We start from the raw sequence: 23,685 nt of genomic DNA, 5'->3' as shown, positions 1-23,685 counted from the left end.
ATATACAATTACAGATGCTGATACAATTTATTTATTGTGTTCATTAATCATGAAGGAAGTTTCGTCAAAGGGAAACAGCAGAAAATAGTTCTATAATAGGTGCAATATTGTTCAGACTATGTTTATAAAGATAACCTTTTAATTAGTAAGTTATCCTTTTATTATGGAATGTTCTACACAAACTCTTCTTTTATGAATCTTTTCATTGACACATCTGCCTTGATTGTGGATTCTTGCATTTTGATTGTGTAGCTGCCTCACAGTTTATGATGTTGCTAAAAGATGTTCGGACGGATGTATGGTATTAATCATTGTGTAACAATCACGAGGAGATGGTAATATCCCTTGTGGTCCAATCGCATTGGGCTCAAAAGTCTTTTCTACATCCAGTGAATTTTAAAACTTTTCAAAATAACAACATCAGTCTTTGCATTTCAGTTGGCCTTTTTTTTGTTTATAAAAAAGCTGTGGTTGTAATGAAATTAATGAAAGATAAAGACAACAGTGGTATACCGCTGTTCGAAACTCATAAATCGAAAGAAAAAACAAATCTGGGTTACAAACTAAAACTGAGGGAAACGCATAGAGAGCAACGACACAACATTACATCAACACTAAATACATGAATTTGAGATAGAAGAGTACTGTGACACATCTTATAGCAATGTGATTTCACACTCAAATATAAGAGGAAATAAATGACATAACAGGCACACAACGTTAAAATATAACACACACAGAAAAGAACTATAATATAACAATGGCCATTCTCCTGGTTTTGGGGCATGCCAAACCTCCCGCTTTAATGGCAATGTTAAATATAACTGTTTTACACTTAAATGACAATATTCCATTACAGGACTACAATAAAAATAAATAGGACAACATATTGGACAAAGAAAAACAGCAATAATAGCTAACAAAAGGCACAACGTTTACAATTTAATACGCCAGAAGTGTGTTTCGTTCACACAAGATTAACTAGTGACGCTCAGATACAAAAAGTTTGAAAGCCAAAAACCTTTTCTAATTATTTTTTTTTAAATGTTTTTGTTGTTCTCATTGGTGGTGCTAATAGCATCATATTTAACATTCTTCTTTTCTCTGAAACCCAAATGAATCCAATATATATATAGTTTTGTTGGTATCAATATTTTTTTTCAAAAACAAATATATTATATAAAATAGATATAAGCATTACTGTACATCACATTTTCGATATTTTCAATATAGCTTGAACAAAATTTCATGGAATATATCCAAAACTTGCTCCAGAATCAAACAGTCCTTGTTGTTTGGATGCGAACAATCAAGCAGACCTTTCAACAAAGTTAAATATTGAGTGGGTCAGGTAGAATTTTTATATTTCAACACGAATTTGATAAAATCACACCAATAGTCTGAACGATATTGCACCTATTGTACAATGTAGAACTATATACTGTTTGTTTTCTCTCAATCGAATTATGACTTTTGAAGAGCGGTATACTACTGTTGCCTTTATCTTAACCTTCAACGAAATTTGTTTCATGAATAATGTACATCATAATTCTGACATTATTTGCATTAGTGTATTTAATACTCGTTGAATTTAACTTTATTTTTTTGATATATTCAACATCCTTTTAATTGTTGAATTGAAGTTGTATATCATCCAGTGTATTCTGATCTCAAACAATATAATGGATTAAAAGGGTTGAGCTAATCAAGCATTATTAACATTTACCATTTACCTTAGTACTTATGTTAGGCCACTTTTTTTTTAATAGTTGGTTTACAGGATTCTTCTTAAAAAAGGAAGGGTAGGAGGTCGAAAAAAAAATATAAATAAAAATTGGAATCAATACTGTTTTTTTTTATACCAAAAATGGAGAGAAACAAACAATGCCATTACTATATATAATAATAATAGTATTATACTAACCATGTATGCAGACCTTAGTACTTTTGTTAGGTGTTGGAATCGGTTTTGGTTTCGGTATCAACTTATGGTGAACATGTCTAATAGTAAGAAATCATAAAGTTGTATAATATTCATTCTATGAGTTAATGTTAAGATTATTTGTACAAATAACCTACCAGAGAGACATCCTGAGAAGTTAACAAATGTGTTCGTACTATCTATATAGCTTGGAATTTTGTGTAGTACCACACCACCAAGCATCATAACATCAAGGCAGTCCAATTTTTTCTGGGTATTTGGAACACTTGCCTCCGCAACATAATCAACCTGAAAATATATCATATATACTGTTATAACTACAGGACAGGCAGAAATTACATGTCTGCTTAATTGTTCAAGAATGAAAAGATATAAAAACTTTATATCATGGTCAAACTATATGTATCCAAATAACTAAGGTCAAACTATATGTATCAAAATAACCAAGGTCAAACTATATGTATCCAAATAACTAAGGTCAAACTATATGTATCCAAATAACTAAGGTCAAACTATATGTATCAAAATAACCAAGGTCAAATTAGATCTATCCAAATAACCAAGGTCAAACTTGATCTATCCAAATAATGAAGGGCAAACTAGATCTATCAAAATAACCAAGGTCCACCTATATGTATCCAAATAACCAAGGTCAAACTATATGTAACCAAATAGCCAAGATCAAACTATATGTATCCAAATAACCAAGGTCAAACTATATGTATCCAAATAGCCAAGATCAAATATCAAAATGACCAAGAGCAAACTAGATCTATCCAAATAACCGAGGTCAAACTATATGTATCAAAATAACCAAGATCAAACTATATGTATCAAAATGACCAAGGTCAAACTAGATCTATCCAAATAACCAAGATAACTGCAATTATTAAACTGACAGTCAACACTTGGTCTAACAGATAATGTAATTTACCCTGCACTGAACTCAACAGTTAACAACCAACATTAAAAATGAAGACAAGGACAGGATGCCATTTTCACACTCCCTTAAGATGCCCTCATTTTCCTGTGACGCTCAAATTTACCCAATGTTCCTCAAGCCCATGATTTTTCATCAATTATAAAATGATTTTTTTCACTTTTTCTTCCCATGTCTTCCCACATTAGAGATATAAATGATATATGAGGCATGTGTCAGTAGAACAATAACCCAACAACACAAAAAGGTATCCACAGATATTTACATACAGACTTTAAAAAAGCTATATATCAAGCTCCAATGATACAAACATATTTTGAATAAATTTTACAGATATACATTTGAAAAAAAAGAGTTTATGTCAGTTTTTTTATAAACTATTTTATTCTTCTTAGTCTATGGGTAATACAGAAATTATAATAACGTTTAAATGCAAATAAAATTGACATTAAGCCATTCATTAATTTTTTTCAAAGAAAACTATGGTTTTAAAACAACAATGATTTTTTCAACACTTAATATTATTGTTCTTCCAAAACAAAACTAGTTGGAACACATTTTCAGTTTTTATGGTATTTAACAAAACTGTTTGAACTACAAAAAATCAAACTTCCGTGGTTTTATTCATGCTACAGGGCTATTGCATTACAGTAACAACATAAAGTAAAATATGACATGGCAACATAAATGTAATAAAATTAGGTCTTCATTCTGGGTAAAATAAGAAATAACAAACAATTGTTAAACAATATCAATGTTGAAATAAAACGATGAAAAAAACACAAATCATAAACAATGTGCTACTACTTTTTTTATTCTGTTACTAAAAAAAAAATCAAAACAATTTAAAGAAACACATGTAAAAATTTTAGCATGGCCGTGATCATTCAAACATCTTCACTATGTTAATTGTTATTGTTATGGTGAAGTTTAATGCTTTTTGTATTCACACACATTTTTTAATTAACACCTGTCTTAAGTCAGGCGCCTGTTATCCATTGGTTGTCATTTGGTTGTTGAAGGCTGAAATTTGACCTATAATTTTTTACTTAGGACGGAGAGTTGTCTCATTGAGATTCATATCACATCTTTTATTTCTATGTATTTAGATTAGTCATAAAAATCTCAAGGAAAGGAATAAATTTGCAATTTCACTGTTTCAAAATAGTATTTTATTATGATTTGATACTTTTCTATATACACTTAGGCATATACACTACTGATTTTTACATGTAAAGAACTGCACAGTGACCTATCGTTGTTAATTTCTGTGTCACTTGGTCTCTTGTGGACAGTTATCTCATTGGCAATCTTACCACATGTTCTTTTTTATATGTAATGTCTGTCATGAACAATAGTTCTTTTTGTCAAAGTACACCACAAATATCATTTTGCAAATTCCAAAGAAGTTATTACCTGAAAGGTCAAGGAACATTTAGTAAGTTGTGTAAAGCAATGTAGGAGAGACACATAGATGTGCAGGATACTTACATTACCTGGCGCTACCTGTATACACGATTATAAACATACAATATTCATAGAGGCGCTATCTGTAGATATGATAGCAGACAGTACAATATTTATAGAAGTATTAAATAAGATAGAGTGTGGTTTTTGCACCATAATCAATTCTTGCTTATATGAATTTAATCAGATTGAGATCAGATCTTTTAATACTGTGGATTCATTTATTTTCTTGGGTACTAATTTTCATGGATAATTGAAAACTAATGTGTTTGTGAATATCTTATTTCATGGTTTTGCCAAAGTCTGCATACAAGCCTGTAGTAAATTTGCTTTTACTTGATCTTTAAATTTTGCGATTAACCTGTATCCGCAAAATCCACCAAAATTGGTATCCAACGAATATTAATGAATCTACAGTATCATAATATAAGCTATTCAAATACATGACCTGGCCATTAATTATCAATTCTAAAAACTTGTAATTGATTCAATAACACTGATAAAGGGCCCTGAATCACTATCCATATTCTGTAACTCTGAAATCACAAATGCCAAAAATATCATTATTGAAATGGGGCTCTCTAGATTCAGACAAATCATAATAAAGTTATTGAACTGCATAAGACACCACACTTATTTTTCATGAACAAAGTTCTATAACTCTTACACAACTAAAACTGACAAAAATATTGTCACCAATCCTAACTTGGCATCTTATCAAAGACTTTAATTATATAATACAACTAGATCAGACACAAAAAAAATCTCAACTTGTACTGACCAAAATGCCAAATGGCCGTTTTAAGCAATAATACAATTAGATTGTAGATGAGTAACACTCTCTTGTTTGAAAAAGTATCATTTTATCAAGATTTGATATCCTTAGTGTTTCTGTAAAATATTTACTAATGATGGAATCCCAAAATGGAAATGGGATTTTTTATACATTTTACTTCAACTAAATTCTTATTTACAGGGAATACTTACTTTGTTAATTTTTAAAAACAAAATCATTAGTTCATTTTCTAAAATACAAAATTTCATAAAGTTCATATTGAAAAATTGAAGACTAGTTGTTAGAAGTTTACAGCATGCATTGTGCAACATAACAATTTGACCTCCTTGACCTTACCTTTAAATACATTGCCCCTCCTGACCTCCAATATTGTAATCTATGTGGTTTTCCATCATCAAATTTGCCTTCTACCATTAAACCATCTGTAATGCAAAAAAAATAATCAAATATACAAAATGGACCAAAGAATCCATTGGCTGGGTTGCAGAGATTGTTTAGCATACAATAAAGAATGGTCTATACTGAAAATTTCAATACATTCTAAAATGTTAATGAATAACAACTCAATATGAAAGGTGCTTAAAAATTACTCAGTATTGAATAAACAGCTGTGCCACAAGCAAATGATAAGCCCTTCGTCTTGTGTGTGAGGTTTTAAGCAATAATCATAAATAGTTTCTGAGATACAGCGCAACATGTGACCCCCCCCCCCCCCCCCCTTTTTAAAACAAAAAAACTTATTAACTCTAAAATAAAGTTTGAATCATCGCCAAAAATTATACAGATCTTTAGATTAATTTAACTAATAAGAGTGTAAAGTTTTAAGCAATTATCATTAATGGTTTTTGAGATACAGTGGGACACGTGAAAAACACTGCATTTTTTACAAAAACTCAATAACTCAAAAAAAAAAATTACCAAATCATCAAATCATCACCAAAGAAGTAAACAGATCTTTAGATTATTAATAATTCAGGAGTGTGTAAAGTTTTAAGCAATAATCATAAATTGTTTTTGATATACGGTGCGACATGTGAAACCCCCGCTTTTTTTTATATAAAAAACTCAATAATTTTAAATAAAATTTTGAATCATCATGTAAGTATACAGATCTTAAGATTAATGCACCAAAAAAGAGTGTAAAGTTTTAAGCAATAATCATATATTGTTTGTGAAATACAGCGCGACATGTGAAAAAACACCCCCCTGTTTTAGTTACAAAGTCCCATAACTCAAAAAGTTAAAATCCTATTATCACAAAAAAGTATACAGATCGTTTGAAATATTGGGATCATTTGTTCATGTTCACCATTATATTTAAATTATTTTAGCATAACAACAAGAATGTGTCCAAAGTACATGGATGCCCCACTCGCTCTATCATTTTCCATGTTCAATGGACCGTAAAATTGGATTAAAAATATAATCAGGCATTAAAATTAGAAAGATAATATCATAGGGAACATGTGTACTAAGTTTGAAGTTGATTGGACTTCAACTTCATCAAAAACTACCTTGACCAAAAACTTTAACCTGAAAAATGCACTTTCATTTTCTATGTTCAGTTGACAATGAAATTGGGGTCAAAAGTTTAATTTGGCTTTAAAAAAACAAAAACTTTAACCTGAAGCTGGACAGACAGACGAAAGAACAGACAGACGGACGAACGAACATACGAACGAACAGACGAACGGACGCACAGACCAGAAAACATAATGCCCCTCTACTATCGTAGGTGGGGCATACAAAGTCACCTGAACAAAGTTAAGAATTTAAAGTTTCTTTATATGACAGGATGGACTGGTCATTTGTGGAAAAAGTTTACATTGAAAATACATTTTCATAGCTGGACCATTCAAGGCTCAGTCTTAGTGCAGTAAAGCTTCCCCCTCTCTCCCTGTGAAAATTGTTTGTATAAATTTCTAATCATTGTAAATGCATTAAGTTTTTCTGCAGATCTTAAAATTAGCATTAAGTAAATGTTGTTTTATGATATGAATGAATTTCATTTCATTATTTTTCAGTGTATATGTGTTTGTAAAAACATGTATGCTGCAGCGATCTTAGAGTGCTGATAAAGTCAACGAGGACAGTTGTATTATTAAAACAAGAGCGCACACACTGAAATGTCTCGCCTTCTTTATTTATCATTGATATTATGTTGATAGTCCTAAATATAAAGCTTTATTACAACTGTCACATAAATTTAACAAACCAAGAAAACTTAACAATGACCTTTGAACCATGAAAATGAGGTCAAGGTCAGATGAACCATGCCTGGCTGACATGTACAGCTTACAATTCTTCCATACAACAAATATAGTTGACCTATTGCTTATAGTTTAAGAAAAACAGACTTAAACAAACAAAATTAACACAGAGCAATGAACCGTGAATAAAACCTTTGCAACTGACATATAGATCATAAAATATTTCCATACACCAAATAAAGTTGACATATTGCATATAGTATTAGAAAAAAAGACCAAAACTCAAAAACTTAACTTTGACCACTAAACCATGAATATGAGGTCAAGGTCATATGACACCTGTCAGCTAGACATGAACACCTTACATTCATTCCATACACCAAATATAGTAGACCTATTGCATACAGTATAAGAAAAACAGACCAAAACACAAAAACTTAACTATAACCACTGAACCATGAAAATGAGGTCAAGGTCAGATGACACCTGCCAGTTGGACATGTACACCTTACAGTCCTTCCATACACAGAATAAACTACATCTATTGCTTATAGTATCTGAGATATGGACTTGACCACCAAAACTTAACCTTGTTCACTGATCCATGAAATGAGGTCGAGGTCAAGTGAAAACTGTCTGACGGGCATGAGGACATTGCAAGGTATGCACATACTAAATATAGTTATCCTATAACTTATAACAAGAGAAAATTAAACATTACAAAAAATCCTTAATTTTTTTTCTCAAGTAGTCACTGAACCATGAAAATGAGGTCAAGGACATTGGACATGTGACTGACAGAAACTTTGTAACATGAAGCATCCACATAGAAAGTATGAAGCATCCAGGTCTTTCACCTTCAAAAATATAAAGCTTTTAAGAAGTGAGATAACACCGCCTTCGCCACCGGATCACTATCCATATGTCGAGCTTTCTGCAACAAAAGTCGCAGGCTCGACAAAAATGAGCTTTGCTGCACTTTGCTAGGCGAACTGTTTCCCATAGATATGTGTTTGAGTTTTTGTTCATAAATACTTCATTTGCCTTTAAGACCACAAATAAGAAAATAATGGAATACAGATAGAAACTAAACAGACTGAAACAATATGAGAATTCTGATTTATAATTACTTACTATCAACTCTTTTCTGATAATGCTTCATAAAAACACCCTGAGCATTTAACATAAACAATAACATGTCATGATCTTCATGTCTACAAATACAAACAAAAATGTTAGAGTATCAGTAAACATTTTAATTTAAATCAATTACAAACGAAAGTGAACCAACCCCTGGTGAGTCTGTAGTACGATAAGAGTCCATAAAGTGGATACCTCGGGTTTGCAGGGTCGTTATGATAAAAAACATAAAATGTAGAGAGTCTTATAACAACAACACTTTAGGGTCTGCTGCAGAAATTTATTGATCAACATGTTTGGTGCCTAGGGTACCGTCATCAGGATAAAAACAATACATAAAATCATGCTGAAGTACAAAATTGTAAAAATTTTAACGTCACAATGTTACAATGGTAAGTAACGTTATTAATAGCAACTGAAAGTGAAAGTGAATTTAAAATCAATGAATGTGGAAAAGTTTATGTTTTCACCATATGTGCCTGCTTCAATAGTTCATCTAAAAAAATATAAAATCTTGAATACAATATATCTAAATTTGATTAGATATTGCCACATTTTCAGCCACTGATGGTTTTCATTTCACCGTCTACCAATTAAAAGTCTAATATACATCATGTTTTAGTCAATTTTTTATATTTCTTTACATTAAATTTTTATCAAATTTGGTTTGTGTTTCATTGAATAGAGTAACAACACAAGTAACATACTTAGAACTCATTATAACAGCCAAGATCATCTGTTCCTTCCCAATGACAGCACGACTGGCCTGGAAGGAGAGAGACAAATTCTCACTATTTGTTCTCTTAGCTTGAATAGTTTGTAACTCTAAGTAGTATTCCAAAACTGCACTACCACTGAAATTTGCCGAAGCCTCTGAAAATATAGAGACAAAGGAAAAATAAGTACAATTTTTTTGGCACACAGATTTTAGAAATTATAAGAAATATTGCATACAAAAGTAAATAAAAATGTGAATTCAGAAGACTTAGTTTATGATATATACACCAGTCACTTGTTTCATATGACTTTAAACTTCTTTTAAATGTTGACAATCCAAAGAATTTTCTTCAGAAAAAAGTATATGTATAAAAGTTTTATAATGAAAACAATCCATTTAGTTATAAAAAAACATATGCATCATTTTTTTTAATTTGAGGTTTCATTTGACTTTTATAGAAATTTTCATTTGTATTTATGGAGTGACTGTAATATATTTTCTGTCTATGAAGAAATAACATAAAAAATTTGGTGCACACTGAATAACGTGTGTAGCAGATTATTTAACAGTGTGCACCACATTTTTTATGTTATTTCAAATAAACTGAAAAAAATATAACAGTCATTTCTTATAATTTTATTCTAAATTTCATTTTAAACCGTAGAAAACCATAATACGTTGATGACATCACGGTCACATGACTAAATTATGTCTATGGGCTGATAACAAAATAATGTTAGCCAATCAGAAGACGTTTTACATCCAAAATTAAAATATTTGTATTTATTTTTTCATTTGTTTTTCGACTTACCCATTTGACATTGATCTCCTATAAAGTTAGTCTTTCTACAGTCACAATAAAACTTATTATGGTCCCATTTCTCTATACATTTACCATTATGTTCACACGGACTAGAAGAACATCCACTCCCACACATCATAGCTACAGCTAAATAAAACATTGTTCTTAATTCACAACAGAATTAATATTGTTCTCTTTCTATGTTTGATAATAAAGTAAAAGATTATAGTCACAAGGAAAGTTCTTCAACTGTTTAAATAAAATAGTTAAGATTTTAATTTAATAAATTTGTACGGAAATATATAAATAAATAATTTGGCATTAGCAGGCAAATGTGAAAATAATTTGCAATTCGTCAAATAATTGCTTACATCCACTTTATTTGAACTTTAGTTGATAGCTGTCTCATAGGTTATCAAACCTAATTTCCTTATTTTATTTAGAAATTGCAGTGTATACATCAATTATACAAATAACCAAATAATATATATCTAAAAGGTCAACATACAGTCTACAAAAAGTGTATCAGTGACCAAAAATGATGTGACATCTTCACAATTTCTGTAAATATAAAAAATCTTTAAGCATGACATAAAACAAACCTGGGTTCTGATGGGCCTCTTGTTGTAAGGAGAAGACTTTATCACCGATCTTCAATCCTCTGATACAACCTGATAATTGATCTATATCGGATGTATCTTCCAGGGTACCACCAACAAACAATCGATAATATTCGCTCATGAATGTATTGGTTAGACCCTGTGATCTTGGTGGTTTTATAGTTTCTACAATTATAAAATTAAATAAATGTGTTTGTAAAATATTTTTTTTAGTTTTAAGTATGTTTTATCTAAAAATTGTCTTTTTTCGAGTGCTTGGATGAAGGGGGTCATATGCAAATATTCTGAACAATCACTTCATATACAGTTAAAAGTCAAAAGTTTGGAAAATTGATCAAATAGTGTTGAAAGATGCAGTTATCTGTTACATAGAAAATAATAATGGTTTACACTGGTGTTCTATTGACTGTTAAATTTAACTTATAAAAATTGGTTGGGTTGTTTTTGATTTGTCACGTTCCCCATTTTCATTCTCTATCTTATGGCAGGTGTATCTTGTTATTTTGTTCATACTTAAGTAACAGATTTGAGAAATGGAAGCTAAAAATCATCACAGATTATCCATTGGTCATGCTTGATGGACAATAAACATTTTTACCCTTTTGGTATTTAGCTGAATTTGGTCTCTGAATGACTTTAGATCTGCTTAGAATAACCTTCTGACGTCAACCAACAATCCTTTTTCAATTGTGATGTCAAATTTTATAGGAACTTGTTCAATTTTATGTAATGGCGGACAAATTTGCATACAAGTGTAAATACGTCTGTTTACAAAATATTCTTACCATATTTTGTAAATGGAGTTTTTGATGAATAAGTTGGTAATTTAAGGCGACTGTAAGGTACTATAACCATATTATCAGGTGAGTTGACAAACATTTTGGTCACATATAAATTATTTTTATCTATCTGTTCTTGAATAACAATCTGTTTCCATTCTCCATCATTGAAACCTAAAATTAAAATTAAATAAGTTGAGTGGCATCCTTTATCTTTTCTTAATCAAATATGTTTGTTGTCAGCATTTTTCTCACACTTATGAAAATATTAATTTACAAAGTTATAAGACCTTAAAAATCATTTTACATCTTTCATGTATCAACCCAACTATGCATGAAATATCGGTCACAGGATATTGCATTAACAACAAGAATGTGTCCACAGTACACAGATGCCCCACTCGCACTATCATTTTCTATGTTTACTGGACCGTAAATTGGAATAAATTCTCTAATTTGGCATTAAAATTAGAATGATCTTATCAAAGGGAACATGTAAGTTTCAAGTTGATTGGACTTCAACTTCATCAAAAAATACCTTGACCAAAAAATTTAACCTGAAGTGTAACAGACAGACGAACGAACAGACGGACGGATGGACGAACGAACGGACGAACAGATGCCCAGACCAGAAAACATAATGCCCCTCTTCTATTGTAGGTGGGGCATAAAAATCATTCTCTTGTATAAAGAGCATTAATGCTAAACATTGACCAATGTACCATGAAAATAAAGTCAAGGTCAGATAAAAATGCCAGGTTGATATGTACACATTACAACCATTTTTACACTTAATATACTTGACCTAGTGCTTATAGTATATTTGCAACAAACTTTACCACAAAACAATAACCTTGATCACTGATTCATGAAATGGGGTCAAGGTCAGGTAACCTTGTCCACAGGAATGTAGATCTTGCAAAGACCACATTTACCTTTCATAGTTCCAATAAAGACATGAAAAAAGATAAAATTCAATCAGCAAAGAAAAACTATACACTAGAAAAATAGTTAACCTCGTCAAAAGTAAGTTTTATACTCACTATTATAAACAAGAGACTCAGATACTATAGTTTTAAAATGATTAAAGCTCAATTTAAGTTTGTTTCCTTTCTCCAATTCTAGCTGAAGGAAGTTATTCATTGCATCATGGATATAAAGTAGTATGGCTTTGCTGTCATAAGTTCGAAAGCTGAGGATTATGGTAGAATCTAACAAATTATCTCCCTTGAATCCTTCCAGGTCCAAGAATGAAGTAGCAGTTCCATCAAATGATATTTCGTCTTTATTCATGTCTGAAGAAAAGAATGCACCATATTATTTTAAGTCACATCCTTGTTATATTTTCTAATAAAATCATAAACATTATCATAGATTAAATTCAAAATGTCAAGCAAAAATGTACTGACTTGATTTGTTAAATAAATGTATAAAAATCAACCAATTTAAACCAAACTATAGTACATATAAACATTCTGTGCTTGTATATTTTAAAGAAAGAACATACTGGTCAAAGATTTATATACTTGTTTAGAAGTAAAGTGTTAATTTAGTTAGTTAAATGCTTACAAAAATAATATCATAAAGTTATCATTTCTTGCACACAAAGTTATACATATATCCTAGAACTGATTAATAGAGCATTGTTAAAGTGAGAAAAAAATGCTTATTTAAAATTTGGAAATTTTGTTAGATATTGTTCATGTTTCTTGATATTTTCTGTTCACAAGATAGATTCATGTGCTAATATTGGCCTGTTCATTGGTCATTTGTTTTGAGCTATTTCACAATTGACCTACGCTGTCACCATCAATACTTAAAGCATTGGTTTATTCACCAAGACCATATGTAGACCTCTAGATACTTTTATTACGTCTACAACTGTTAATATTCTGTCTGAATATGTTTGAATTATTCACATTTCTCATTTCATGGCCTTTAATTGCTTGCTATGAGATATGGGTTTTGCTCATTGTTGAAGGCTGAATAGTGATATATTATTACTAACTTCTAGGTAGTTTGAGTGTCTTCTTTCTCCAGTTCTAGTAGAAGGAAGTTATTCGTTGCATTGTGAATAAAGAAGTATTGCTCTGCTGTCATAAGTTTGGTCTCTGGTGGAGAGTCAATGCTTCTTTGGCAATCATACCACATCTTCTTATTTTAAATTTTCATCATAGGGTTACAGTTCTTACTTCTTTCACAGCTATCACCCCAGTGAGCCCATTTATTGGTACAAATACATGTATAACTTACTTCTTTCACAGCTTTCCCCCCAGTGAGCCCATTTATTGGTACATATACATGTATAACTTACTTCTTTCACAGCTATCCCCCCAGTTAGCTCATTTATTGGTACAAATACATGTATAACTTACTTCTTTCACAGCTTTCCCCCCAGTGAGCCCATTTATTGGTACAAATACATGTATAACTTACTTCTTTCACAGCTTTCCCCCCAGTGAGCCCATTTATTGGTACAAATACATGTATAACTTACTTCTTTCACAGCTTTCCCCCCAGTGAGCCCATTTATTGGTACAAATACATGTATAACTTACTTCTTTCACAGCTTAACCCCCAGTGAGCCCATTTATTGGTACATATACATGTATAACTTACTTCTTTCACAGCTTTCCCCCCAGTGAGCCCATTTATTGGTACATATACATGTATAACTTACTTCTTTCACAGCTTTCCCCCCAGTGAGCCCATTTATTGGTACAAATACATGTATAACTTACTACTTTCACAGCTGAGTGAGCCCATTTATTGGTACATATACATGTATAACTTACTTCTTTCACAGCTTAACCCCCAGTGAGCCCATTTATTGGTACAGATACATGTATAACTTACTTCTTTCACAGTTATCCCCCCAGTGAGCCCATTTATTGGTACAGATACATGTATAACTTACTTCTTTCACAGCTATCCCCCCAGTGAGCCCATTTAGTGGTACAGATACATGTATAACTTACTTCTTTCACAGCTTTCCCCCCAGTGAGCCCATTTATTGGTACAAATACATGTATAACTTACTTCTTTCACAGCTTAACCCCCAGTGAGCCCATTTATTGGTACATATACATGTATAACTTACTTCTTTCACAGCTTAACCCCCAGTGAGCCCATTTATTGGTACAGATACATGTATAACTTACTTCTTTCACAGTTATCCCCCCAGTGAGCCCATTTATTGGTACAGATACATGTATAACTTACTTCTTTCACAGCTTTCCCCCCAGTGAGCTCATTTATTGGTACAGATACATGTATAACTTACTTCTTTCACAGCTTTCCCCCCAGTGAGCCCATTTATTGGTACAAATACATGTATAACTTACTTCTTTCACAGCTACCCCCCCAGTGAGCTCATTTATTGGTACAGATACATGTATAACTTACTTCTTTCACAGCTATCCCCCCAGTGAGCCCATTTATTGGTACAGATACATGTATAACTTACTTCTTTCACAGCTTTCCCCCCAGCGAGCCCATTTATTGGTACAGATACATGTATAACTTACTTCTTTCACAGCTATCCCCCCAGTGAGCCCATTTATTGGTACATATACATGTATAACTTACTTCTTTCACAGCTTTCCCCCCAGCGAGCCCATTTATTGGTACAGATACATGTATAACTTACTTCTTTCACAGTTATCCCCCCAGTGAGCCCATTTATTGGTACAGATACATGTATAACTTACTACTTTCACAGCTTTCCCCCCAGTGAGCCCATTTATTGGTACAGATACATGTATAACTTACTTCTTTCACAGCTTTCCCCCCAGTGAGCCCATTTATTGGTACATATACATGTATAACTTACTTCTTTCACAGCTTTCCCCCCAGTGAGCCCATTTATTGGTACATATACATGTATAACTTACTTCTTTCACAGCTTTCCCCCCAGTGAATCCATTTATTGGTACATATACATGTATAACTTACTTCTTTCACAGCTATCCCCCCAGTGAGCCTATTTATTGGTACATATACATGTATAACTAACTTCTTTCACAGCTTTCCCCCCAGTGAGCCCATTTATTGGTACATATACATGTATAACTTACTTCTTTCACAGCTATCCCCCCAGTGAGCCTATTTATTGGTACATATACATGTATAACTAACTTCTTTCACAGCTTTCCCCCAGTGAGCCCATTTATTGGTACATATACATGTATAACTAACTTCTTTCACAGCTTTCCCCCCAGTGAGCCCATTTATTGGTACAGATACATGTATAACTTACTTCTTTCACAGCTTTCTCCCCAGTGAGCCCATTTATTGGTACATATACATGTATAACTTACTTCTTTCACAGCTTTCCCCCCAGTGAGCCCATTTATTGGTACAGATACATGTATAACTTACTTCTTTCACAGCTTTCCCCCCAGTGAGCCCATTTATTGGTACATATACATGTATAACTTACTTCTTTCACAGCTTTCCCCCCAGTGAGCCCATTTATTGGTACAGATACATGTATAACTGCCCCAGTGTTCTATACATTTGGCTTGGTTCTGACAGGGATTACTTTCACATGAGGCTGTACAACCACCACTCACTTCTGGTATACTGGAAAAATAAAAAAAAACACTTCTGATTGAAAAATTCTCAATAACAAACACAATACTGAAAAAAATATAATGAGTTGTTTAATTCTAAACCCAGACTGTCATCTTTGAGATTTCTACATTCAGTTAACTAAAACAGTTATACACACATACTATGCCTATTTTAATTTGGCTGTCTTCCTTAAAATTTATAACTTCTTGTTCATGAATATATGTCAATAAATAACTGTAATGTTTACTGCATTATTATTTTTGTCCTATTACTTATATATTACTTATCACATGGATCAAATTCTATTGAAGATGAGACCCATTTTACAGTAAATTGTCCATTATATGATGAACAGAGGAAATTATTATTTGATAAAGTTATCACTTATTGTACTAATTTTAAAGAACTACCTAATGATAAGAAATATTTCTGGCTGTTCACATATGAGCATTTACCAACGGTTCATTCCTGGGGATCGCCCCAGGAAACACATAGGCTCATTCCTGGGGATCGCCCCAGGAAACACATAGGTTCATTCCTGGGGATCGCCCCAGGAAACACATAGGCTCATTCCTGGGGATCGCCCCAGGAAACACATAGGCTCATTCCTGGGGATCGCCCCAGGAAACACATAGGTTCATTCCTGGGGATCGCCCCAGGAAACACATAGGCTCATTCCTGGGGATCGCCCCAGGAAACACATAGGCTCATTCCTGGGGATCGCCCCAGGAAACACATAGGTTCATTCCTGGGGATCGCCCCAGGAAACACATAGGTTCATTCCTGGGGATCGCCCCAGGAACATTTTTTACTAATCGCATATTTTTATTTTTCTCATATTTTGATAAGTTTTGAATTTATTTTCTCATATTTTGAATAGTTTGAAATGTTTATTTCAATTCTCTTAAGTGAATGAGTAGCCCCCAGAAAGCCAATAATGTATTATATAGTTTGTCATACAATGTAGAAAGATATGTACTGTTATGATACAGTTTATTTTAATATTTAGTTGTAGTTTTAGTATGTTTTGATATTTGAATAATAAAACATATATCTTAAATTGTGTTGTGTATAAAAGGAAATTTGATTTATTAAATTATAGTTTATACACAATACAATGTATCTGTTATCAATAATTTCAGCAGGCAGGTATCTAGTCTATTCTTAGGCATTACATAACATCTATTTTTAGCTTAGTAGGAATAGTGCCCTAGAGGGGGGTTAGAGTATTGTTGATGAATTGAGAGGAAGCATCGTTGTATTTGATGCATTACAATCAGTTATCCCACCCACCAGCCCCAACTACACCTGTGCATTAACTGGGTATTTAGCTTACATGATAGGTATGATGTGGATGTTTTTAAAATATGTAAAATTTTAAAGGTGTTACTCTAAGTTACAGTCAGACCAATATTGTGTAATTCTGACTGCAAGTTCTTGGTATTTCTGTTTAAGAATATTCATACAGTTGTTTAGTTTGTTATATTTTCATTCAAGCTAAAGTGTTTTCATGCTATGCATCCCTGCGAAGTTTAAATATATCATCTATAAAAAATTGAAGTTATAGAAAGAGTGATTTTGAAATTGCTATATGACATGTTATATTTTCTTCAAATATCTTGTTTGTTAGTTTAAATATATTAATATTTGTTCATCTCTTGTTTAGGGGCTACTCATATGGAAATGATATGTGCCTTTTCTTTTTAATTCCAGGGGAATCATACTCCCCCAATTCAATAATACATCAGATAGGTTAATTCCTGTCGAGGAACAAATTGTATTTTAAGTAGTATTTTTACTACGCTGGGATCGCCCAGGAGCAATTAGGTCATTCCTGTCGAGGGATGTAGGTTCATTCCTGGGGATCGCCCCAGGAAACACATAGGCTCATTCCTGGGGATCGCCCCAGGAAACACATAGGTTCATTCCTGGGGATCGCCCCAGGAAACACATAGGCTCATTCCTGGGGATCGCCCCAGGAAACACATAGGCTCATTCCTGGGGATCGCCCCAGGAAACACATAGGTTCATTCCTGGGGATCGCCCCAGGAAACACATAGGCTCATTCCTGGGGATCGCCCCAGGAAACACATAGGCTCATTCCTGGGGATCGCCCCAGGAAACACATAGGTTCATTCCTGGGGATCGCCCCAGGAAACACATAGGTTCATTCCTGGGGATCGCCCCAGGAACATTTTTTACTAATCGCATATTTTTATTTTTCTCATATTTTGATAAGTTTTGAATTTATTTTCTCATATTTTGAATAGTTTGAAATGTTTATTTCAATTCTCTTAAGTGAATGAGTAGCCCCCAGAAAGCCAATAATGTATTATATAGTTTGTCATACAATGTAGAAAGATATGTACTGTTATGATACAGTTTATTTTAATATTTAGTTGTAGTTTTAGTATGTTTTGATATTTGAATAATAAAACATATATCTTAAATTGTGTTGTGTATAAACTCTTGTATGCCTCGAAAATAACATTATTAAAGGTTTAGAAATAAGATCCAGATGTAAACAAAATATATGAAGTAGTATGATATTTTATTGTTATAAGATTTAAAATAATAGTTATATAAAACACATGTTGTGTTAGGCTCTGATCCTGTTCATAACGTTATAGTATGGTATTAGTTTTCTGTTTTGCTTTTTCCAATCATATTGTGTTGTAAAATGATGCCCTTTATGGGTTCTTGATTAGATTAATAAAATTCTTATCTTATCTTATCTATATTATGAATATTAATTTGTTTGCAAGTATTCCTATATCCCTGTTGGGTCTTTGAAGAAATGGAATCTTGAAAACTTGAAACTTGATTCCTGTCTTAGAGGTATACGCCACCTTTACTTTTATTCACATTAATAAATAAGTAATAAGTACAAGATATCAAACAGTAAAAAAATACTCCTTAAGTGTATGATCTACCTGAAAATAGATTTCTTTTTCATTTTCTGAGTATGGGAATTCAAGGCAAATAAAAAACAAAAAACACAAAATATGAACATTAACATAATGCAAATGTCAAATACTTTTTTCTATTTACCTTGGATCAGTCATTTTAGATAGATCTATATCTTTATCATTATAATGGAACCCTCTCAAACAACCTGTAAGTCCTGGCATGGCATTCTCACTGAAAAGTTGGAAAATAATAATGATTAAATAAAAATTGTAAATCATAGAAAGTTGTCGGCAACTGCAATAAAACTACAAAAATGTATAGTAAAATAGTTAGTTGCAAGAAATGGTCTTTTTTTTTATTTATAGAAAAACGTCATGTGTGGGTCTGTTGTACAGACTGTCTGTTGTGCTTTGCTATATGATTGCTCCATTGCAAAAAAAGCATTTTACATAAGATTTATCATATACTTGAAAAAGAGAAATTAATTTTGAAACTATCTGTAAAGTGGAATAGATAAACATATACACCATGTCTCAAACAAAATCTAAGATAACCATGAAAGAATAGCATTGAAGAATTTTTTTTCATAATAAAAAAAAAAATCAATGAAGATCTTACTCTTTGTATCCTCCAACATACAAACTACCATTGAAACTAGGTATCTGTTTACCAGGCATATCTATTATGTGTCTCTTTGCATCAACAGTGTATCTTATATTATGTATATCCATTTCTATGGCAATATAATGCCATTTCCCATCTCCAATAGTCATATCAAACTGTATAACATCTTCAATTGTTTTATTGTTGATTCTGGCAGTAAACTTCACAGCTTTTTCTGTAATTATAAATAATAAAAAATTAACAACTAGTTATTTAGTATATATATGATACATGTACCTCATCTCAAACTATATTCTTTAAATAGTTCACATCATCAATTTAATTTAACATCTATGACAACCTGAACCTCACTAAAGATAGGTTTAATTTTTAAATTACAAAATACCAAAGCCCCCCTCCCCAAAAAAACCAAAACAAAACAAGCAAAACACATTTACAAATGATCTATAAATGAACATTCCTCAATCCACATCTTCCATTTTTCCTATTTCATTACAGAATTTATCATTAATATCAAAATATTTTAAAACATAGGACGTCAAAACATTTAATTGGAAACAATGAATCTATAAAATATCTAACCTGATGCAAGAGCTATAACCACACTGTTTGAGTTGTCAGATGTAGGGGTCTGGTTTAGCAATAAAGCTGTTGTCTGGTGAGTTCTAAACATAAAATGTAGGTTTGAGGATCTCCATGGGGATCTGAGGTGTAGGTAGGAAGATGATGTTTTGAAGGTGACTGCACTGGCAACTTTACTGAGAGCTGTAATGAAAAAATATAACAATACAATTATCTAGTTGAAAGGTGACTGTCTCTGAACTGTAAGTATGCTGAGGCAGTTTTGAAAAATGTCAACATTTACTGATATATTTCTTAATAAGTTGATAACTGAAATTACAATAAATCATGTGGTGTAAATGTATTTTTTTCATTTACTCATGGTGCTTGTGCGAGATGAAAAATGCTGCACTTAATAAACTTGCTCATATGATATAAACATACACCATCTACTATAATAAGCCAACTCAGGCCAATGTCCATTTACCTTAGTAGCTTTATCATTCCACTGATTGAGATTAAAATAAGGAGAGTTACACATCCAGAATTCATTAGTGGTTGTCTTTATTTATATTTTAATGGTTTTTTTTTAATGTTGTGATAATGATAAATCTTTGATAATGGAGCTGTGTTGGATAGATAATGACCTCATGTACATGAATGGACTTTGATAATGGTGCTGTGTTGGATAAATAATGACTTCATGTACATGTTTAGACTTTGAATAATTTTGAAACATTTTAACACAAAATGGTAATTTTTGAAATCTCAAGAAGAGATTTTATATGAATTTATAGGGTTAAATATACTTACCATGAAATTACATTTATATTATATAGAATATGTTTGCTTTCACAACATGTTCTCATCGCAATTACCTAGGTGATTAAAAATTACATCCATGAGATGTACTCACCTACGTCATAGTTCACCTGTGTAACATACACTAGCTTTAGTTTTAATTTGTCGTTTAATTGAATAATTTCAATTAAGTGAACAAAAAACTGAATTTATTCCAGGGGTGGTGGTGGATTGTGGTAAGTATATTTAACCCTATAAATTCATATAAAATCTCTTCTTGAGATTTCAAAAATTACCATTTTATATGAATTTGGTTAAATATACTTACCATGAAATTACATTTATATTATATAGAATATTTACTGATTAACAAGCAGTATTTCATTTGGTGGAGGATAAATTCTCTCACACACATGCAATTTCAACATATAAAAAATTATGTGAAACTTTTTTAAAAAGTAACTCCATTAAATTTTGTAAAATACGGATATAAGTAAAAACCGAAATTACTGAATTTATTATACAATGAAGCTATGCTGCATAACTATATGTATATCAATGGCAAACTTTGCAGATTGTATAAATACAAGTATGCAAAATTAATAGACTTGATGTAGAGTTGTCTCAATGGCACTCACATGTATATATATACCCCATCTTTCTATATCTGATAGATAAATAATCTGCAGTTCAGTATAGAACTAATTATATTAAAGCTCCTTCATTATGAGCTAAATGTGTTGTAATATTGATGCAACAGTAAATAAGCATTTATTTCTGAATAGGTTGTTCTTGTTGCTTGTACAAATCGACAAGAACTAATCCAACCTTAATTTCATTAATTCCACTTTGAAACTTAAGTTTATTTGGAAACATTATTACCTTTCCATTGTTTTCTCTATATTAATATAATAACAGATAATATATGATTGCTGTCGTCTTTTGATAACCTGATATCACATCTTTCGAAATAAATTCTTTTCTACTTAATTAAAGAATTATAATCAATTAAAATATACTTTGTAAATAGGTGTCCTTAATACAATCAAAGTTTATTAAAGACTCAAACCAAAGTTGTTTCATGATTATGCGAAATCTGGATTAATCTTTAAACTTTTTTTTAAAGTTATAGTCCCTGAGAATTTGCTTCTCTGCTAGATATACTACTTTTAATATTTTATAGATTTAGAATAAAATATTTTCATCTAGAGAAGTCTTGTACTATTGTCATATTGTATAATGACAATTCTCTAAACTGACTAAATTTTAAAAATCTGATAAAATTTCTATGAGTGATAGAACCTTTGAATACAATGTCTACCATTTCAACCATGAACAATATTTTAGTTTTGTATTGGACTACTCAAGTGTAAAAATACAGAAATGGACAAATCAGTGGAAAAGTTTCAGTATAAATGTTTCCATTGATATACTACTTCAACAGAATATTTGGATGTTGAGCTGAATTAAAGCCATGATTGTTGTCCTTATAAATCTAAAAAGAATGCTAACAGATGATTTTCTCCAGCTATGAAAAATCTGTCTAAAATAAAATGTTTTGATATTTCTAATTAACATTTCACAACGGTTAACTTTCTAGAATATCTTGCCATGTACAGTTCCAAATTTAAGGAAACAAAAATTTGACATAATGAACAACTCTTGTATGTTGCTCTTGACAATTGTTTATATTAATTTCAGAAATTATTTCGCTATCAGAAATACTAAAATGCAACTTGTCAAATATAGTTCTATAGTTGTATTTAAAGAAAAACACTTGTTTGGCAATATGGAAAACACTTGTACTAACTTGCAGTATCCTTAAGTGTTCTTAGTTATTTCAGAAATGGTTTCACTATCAAAAATGCTCATTTTATTTCTGTCTTGGTTCACCTCATCTGAATCCTATACATTCTGATATGATTCAATATATATCAACCAAACATCTTTTGGTATATCATTTGGTTAACTTAGTCACTCAGAAGAAATTTGCATTTGTCCCCAAATTTGGCAAAAACAAAATTAAAGGGAAATTCCGCGATTTTTTACTTATCATCTAATTATGTTCATCTTAACATAAAAAACACATTTGCAAAGTTTTAAATTTATATTCCTTCTAATAACGGAGAAAATCAAGTATTTGTAACTTTTTTGGTTGAATTCTCGAGTGGGTCGTGACGTATTAGCCCGATTTATTGAATTCTGGGAAAAAATAAAATCTGTTTAACTCTTATAGCTTATCGACAATATACGTAATTAAAAACGCACAGCTGACGAATGGTCGTAGTCATTAACCACAATATAAGAATGAACGAAAATGAATATGCATATACCGTTTTGTATTGATGAATTAAACTCCTATTAAATTATCTCTAGTAAATGTTTTTGAATAAATTTCATTAATTATTGTTGAGATTTTTTTCATAAAATATTTATTGAACATTTTTACTGATATTGAACTGAAAATATTTCAGTTCTATTTACCGTTATTGTTTTGATAATCTTTTCAATGCAACTAAAGTGTGAGCAGAGTGTGTATATTATTTTGTAAAGGTCACTGTATATTTCTCGGCTTGAGGTCAATTTGTTTACCTTGTAGCTATTTAGCCGCAGGTGTGAGTTCAAGCGTACACAGGTATAAATGTTGTTATTTGGAAAGGATAAACAGAAAGGGTAAGAAAGAGTATGCTGTCACGATTTTAATACACTAAGATTTAATACACGATGAGAATAAAGATACAATAATTTAAAAATTGTGTAAATTAATTGAAAATAAAATTTCAGATTCGTAATTGAGAAA

The 23,685-nt window shown here is 31.5% G+C and overlaps 1 protein-coding gene across 10 annotated transcripts in view; it reads right to left on the bottom strand.

The window, feature by feature from the left end:
- The window catches only part of LOC134715781 (axotactin-like), a 109,169-nt gene that overhangs the window by 15,381 nt on the left and 70,103 nt on the right, over window positions 1-23,685 (bottom strand). For 9 of the 10 annotated variants that reach the window (XM_063578255.1, XM_063578284.1, XM_063578224.1 and 6 more), the window contains 13 exons: window positions 20,106-20,288; window positions 19,518-19,737; window positions 19,041-19,130; window positions 15,856-15,998; window positions 12,458-12,709; window positions 11,421-11,588; window positions 10,618-10,800; window positions 10,025-10,162; window positions 9,203-9,368; window positions 8,490-8,569; window positions 5,482-5,567; window positions 4,374-4,388; window positions 2,080-2,230 (listed from right to left, as the gene is read on the bottom strand). In XM_063578255.1, the coding sequence (XP_063434325.1) occupies window positions 2,080-2,230; window positions 4,374-4,388; window positions 5,482-5,567; window positions 8,490-8,569; window positions 9,203-9,368; window positions 10,025-10,162; window positions 10,618-10,800; window positions 11,421-11,588; window positions 12,458-12,709; window positions 15,856-15,998; window positions 19,041-19,130; window positions 19,518-19,737; window positions 20,106-20,288 (1,875 nt within the window). The remainder of the gene's footprint in view (window positions 1-2,079; window positions 2,231-4,373; window positions 4,389-5,481; window positions 5,568-8,489; window positions 8,570-9,202; window positions 9,369-10,024; window positions 10,163-10,617; window positions 10,801-11,420; window positions 11,589-12,457; window positions 12,710-15,855; window positions 15,999-19,040; window positions 19,131-19,517; window positions 19,738-20,105; window positions 20,289-23,685) is intronic. The other variant, XM_063578274.1, reaches the window with a different exon arrangement.

This window comes from Mytilus trossulus, chromosome 1, assembly GCF_036588685.1.
Source record: "Mytilus trossulus isolate FHL-02 chromosome 1, PNRI_Mtr1.1.1.hap1, whole genome shotgun sequence".
Taxonomy (NCBI): domain Eukaryota; kingdom Metazoa; phylum Mollusca; class Bivalvia; order Mytilida; family Mytilidae; genus Mytilus; species Mytilus trossulus.
The sequence above is the reverse complement of the archived record's forward strand: the minus strand, read 5'-3'. Positions and strand labels throughout refer to the sequence as shown.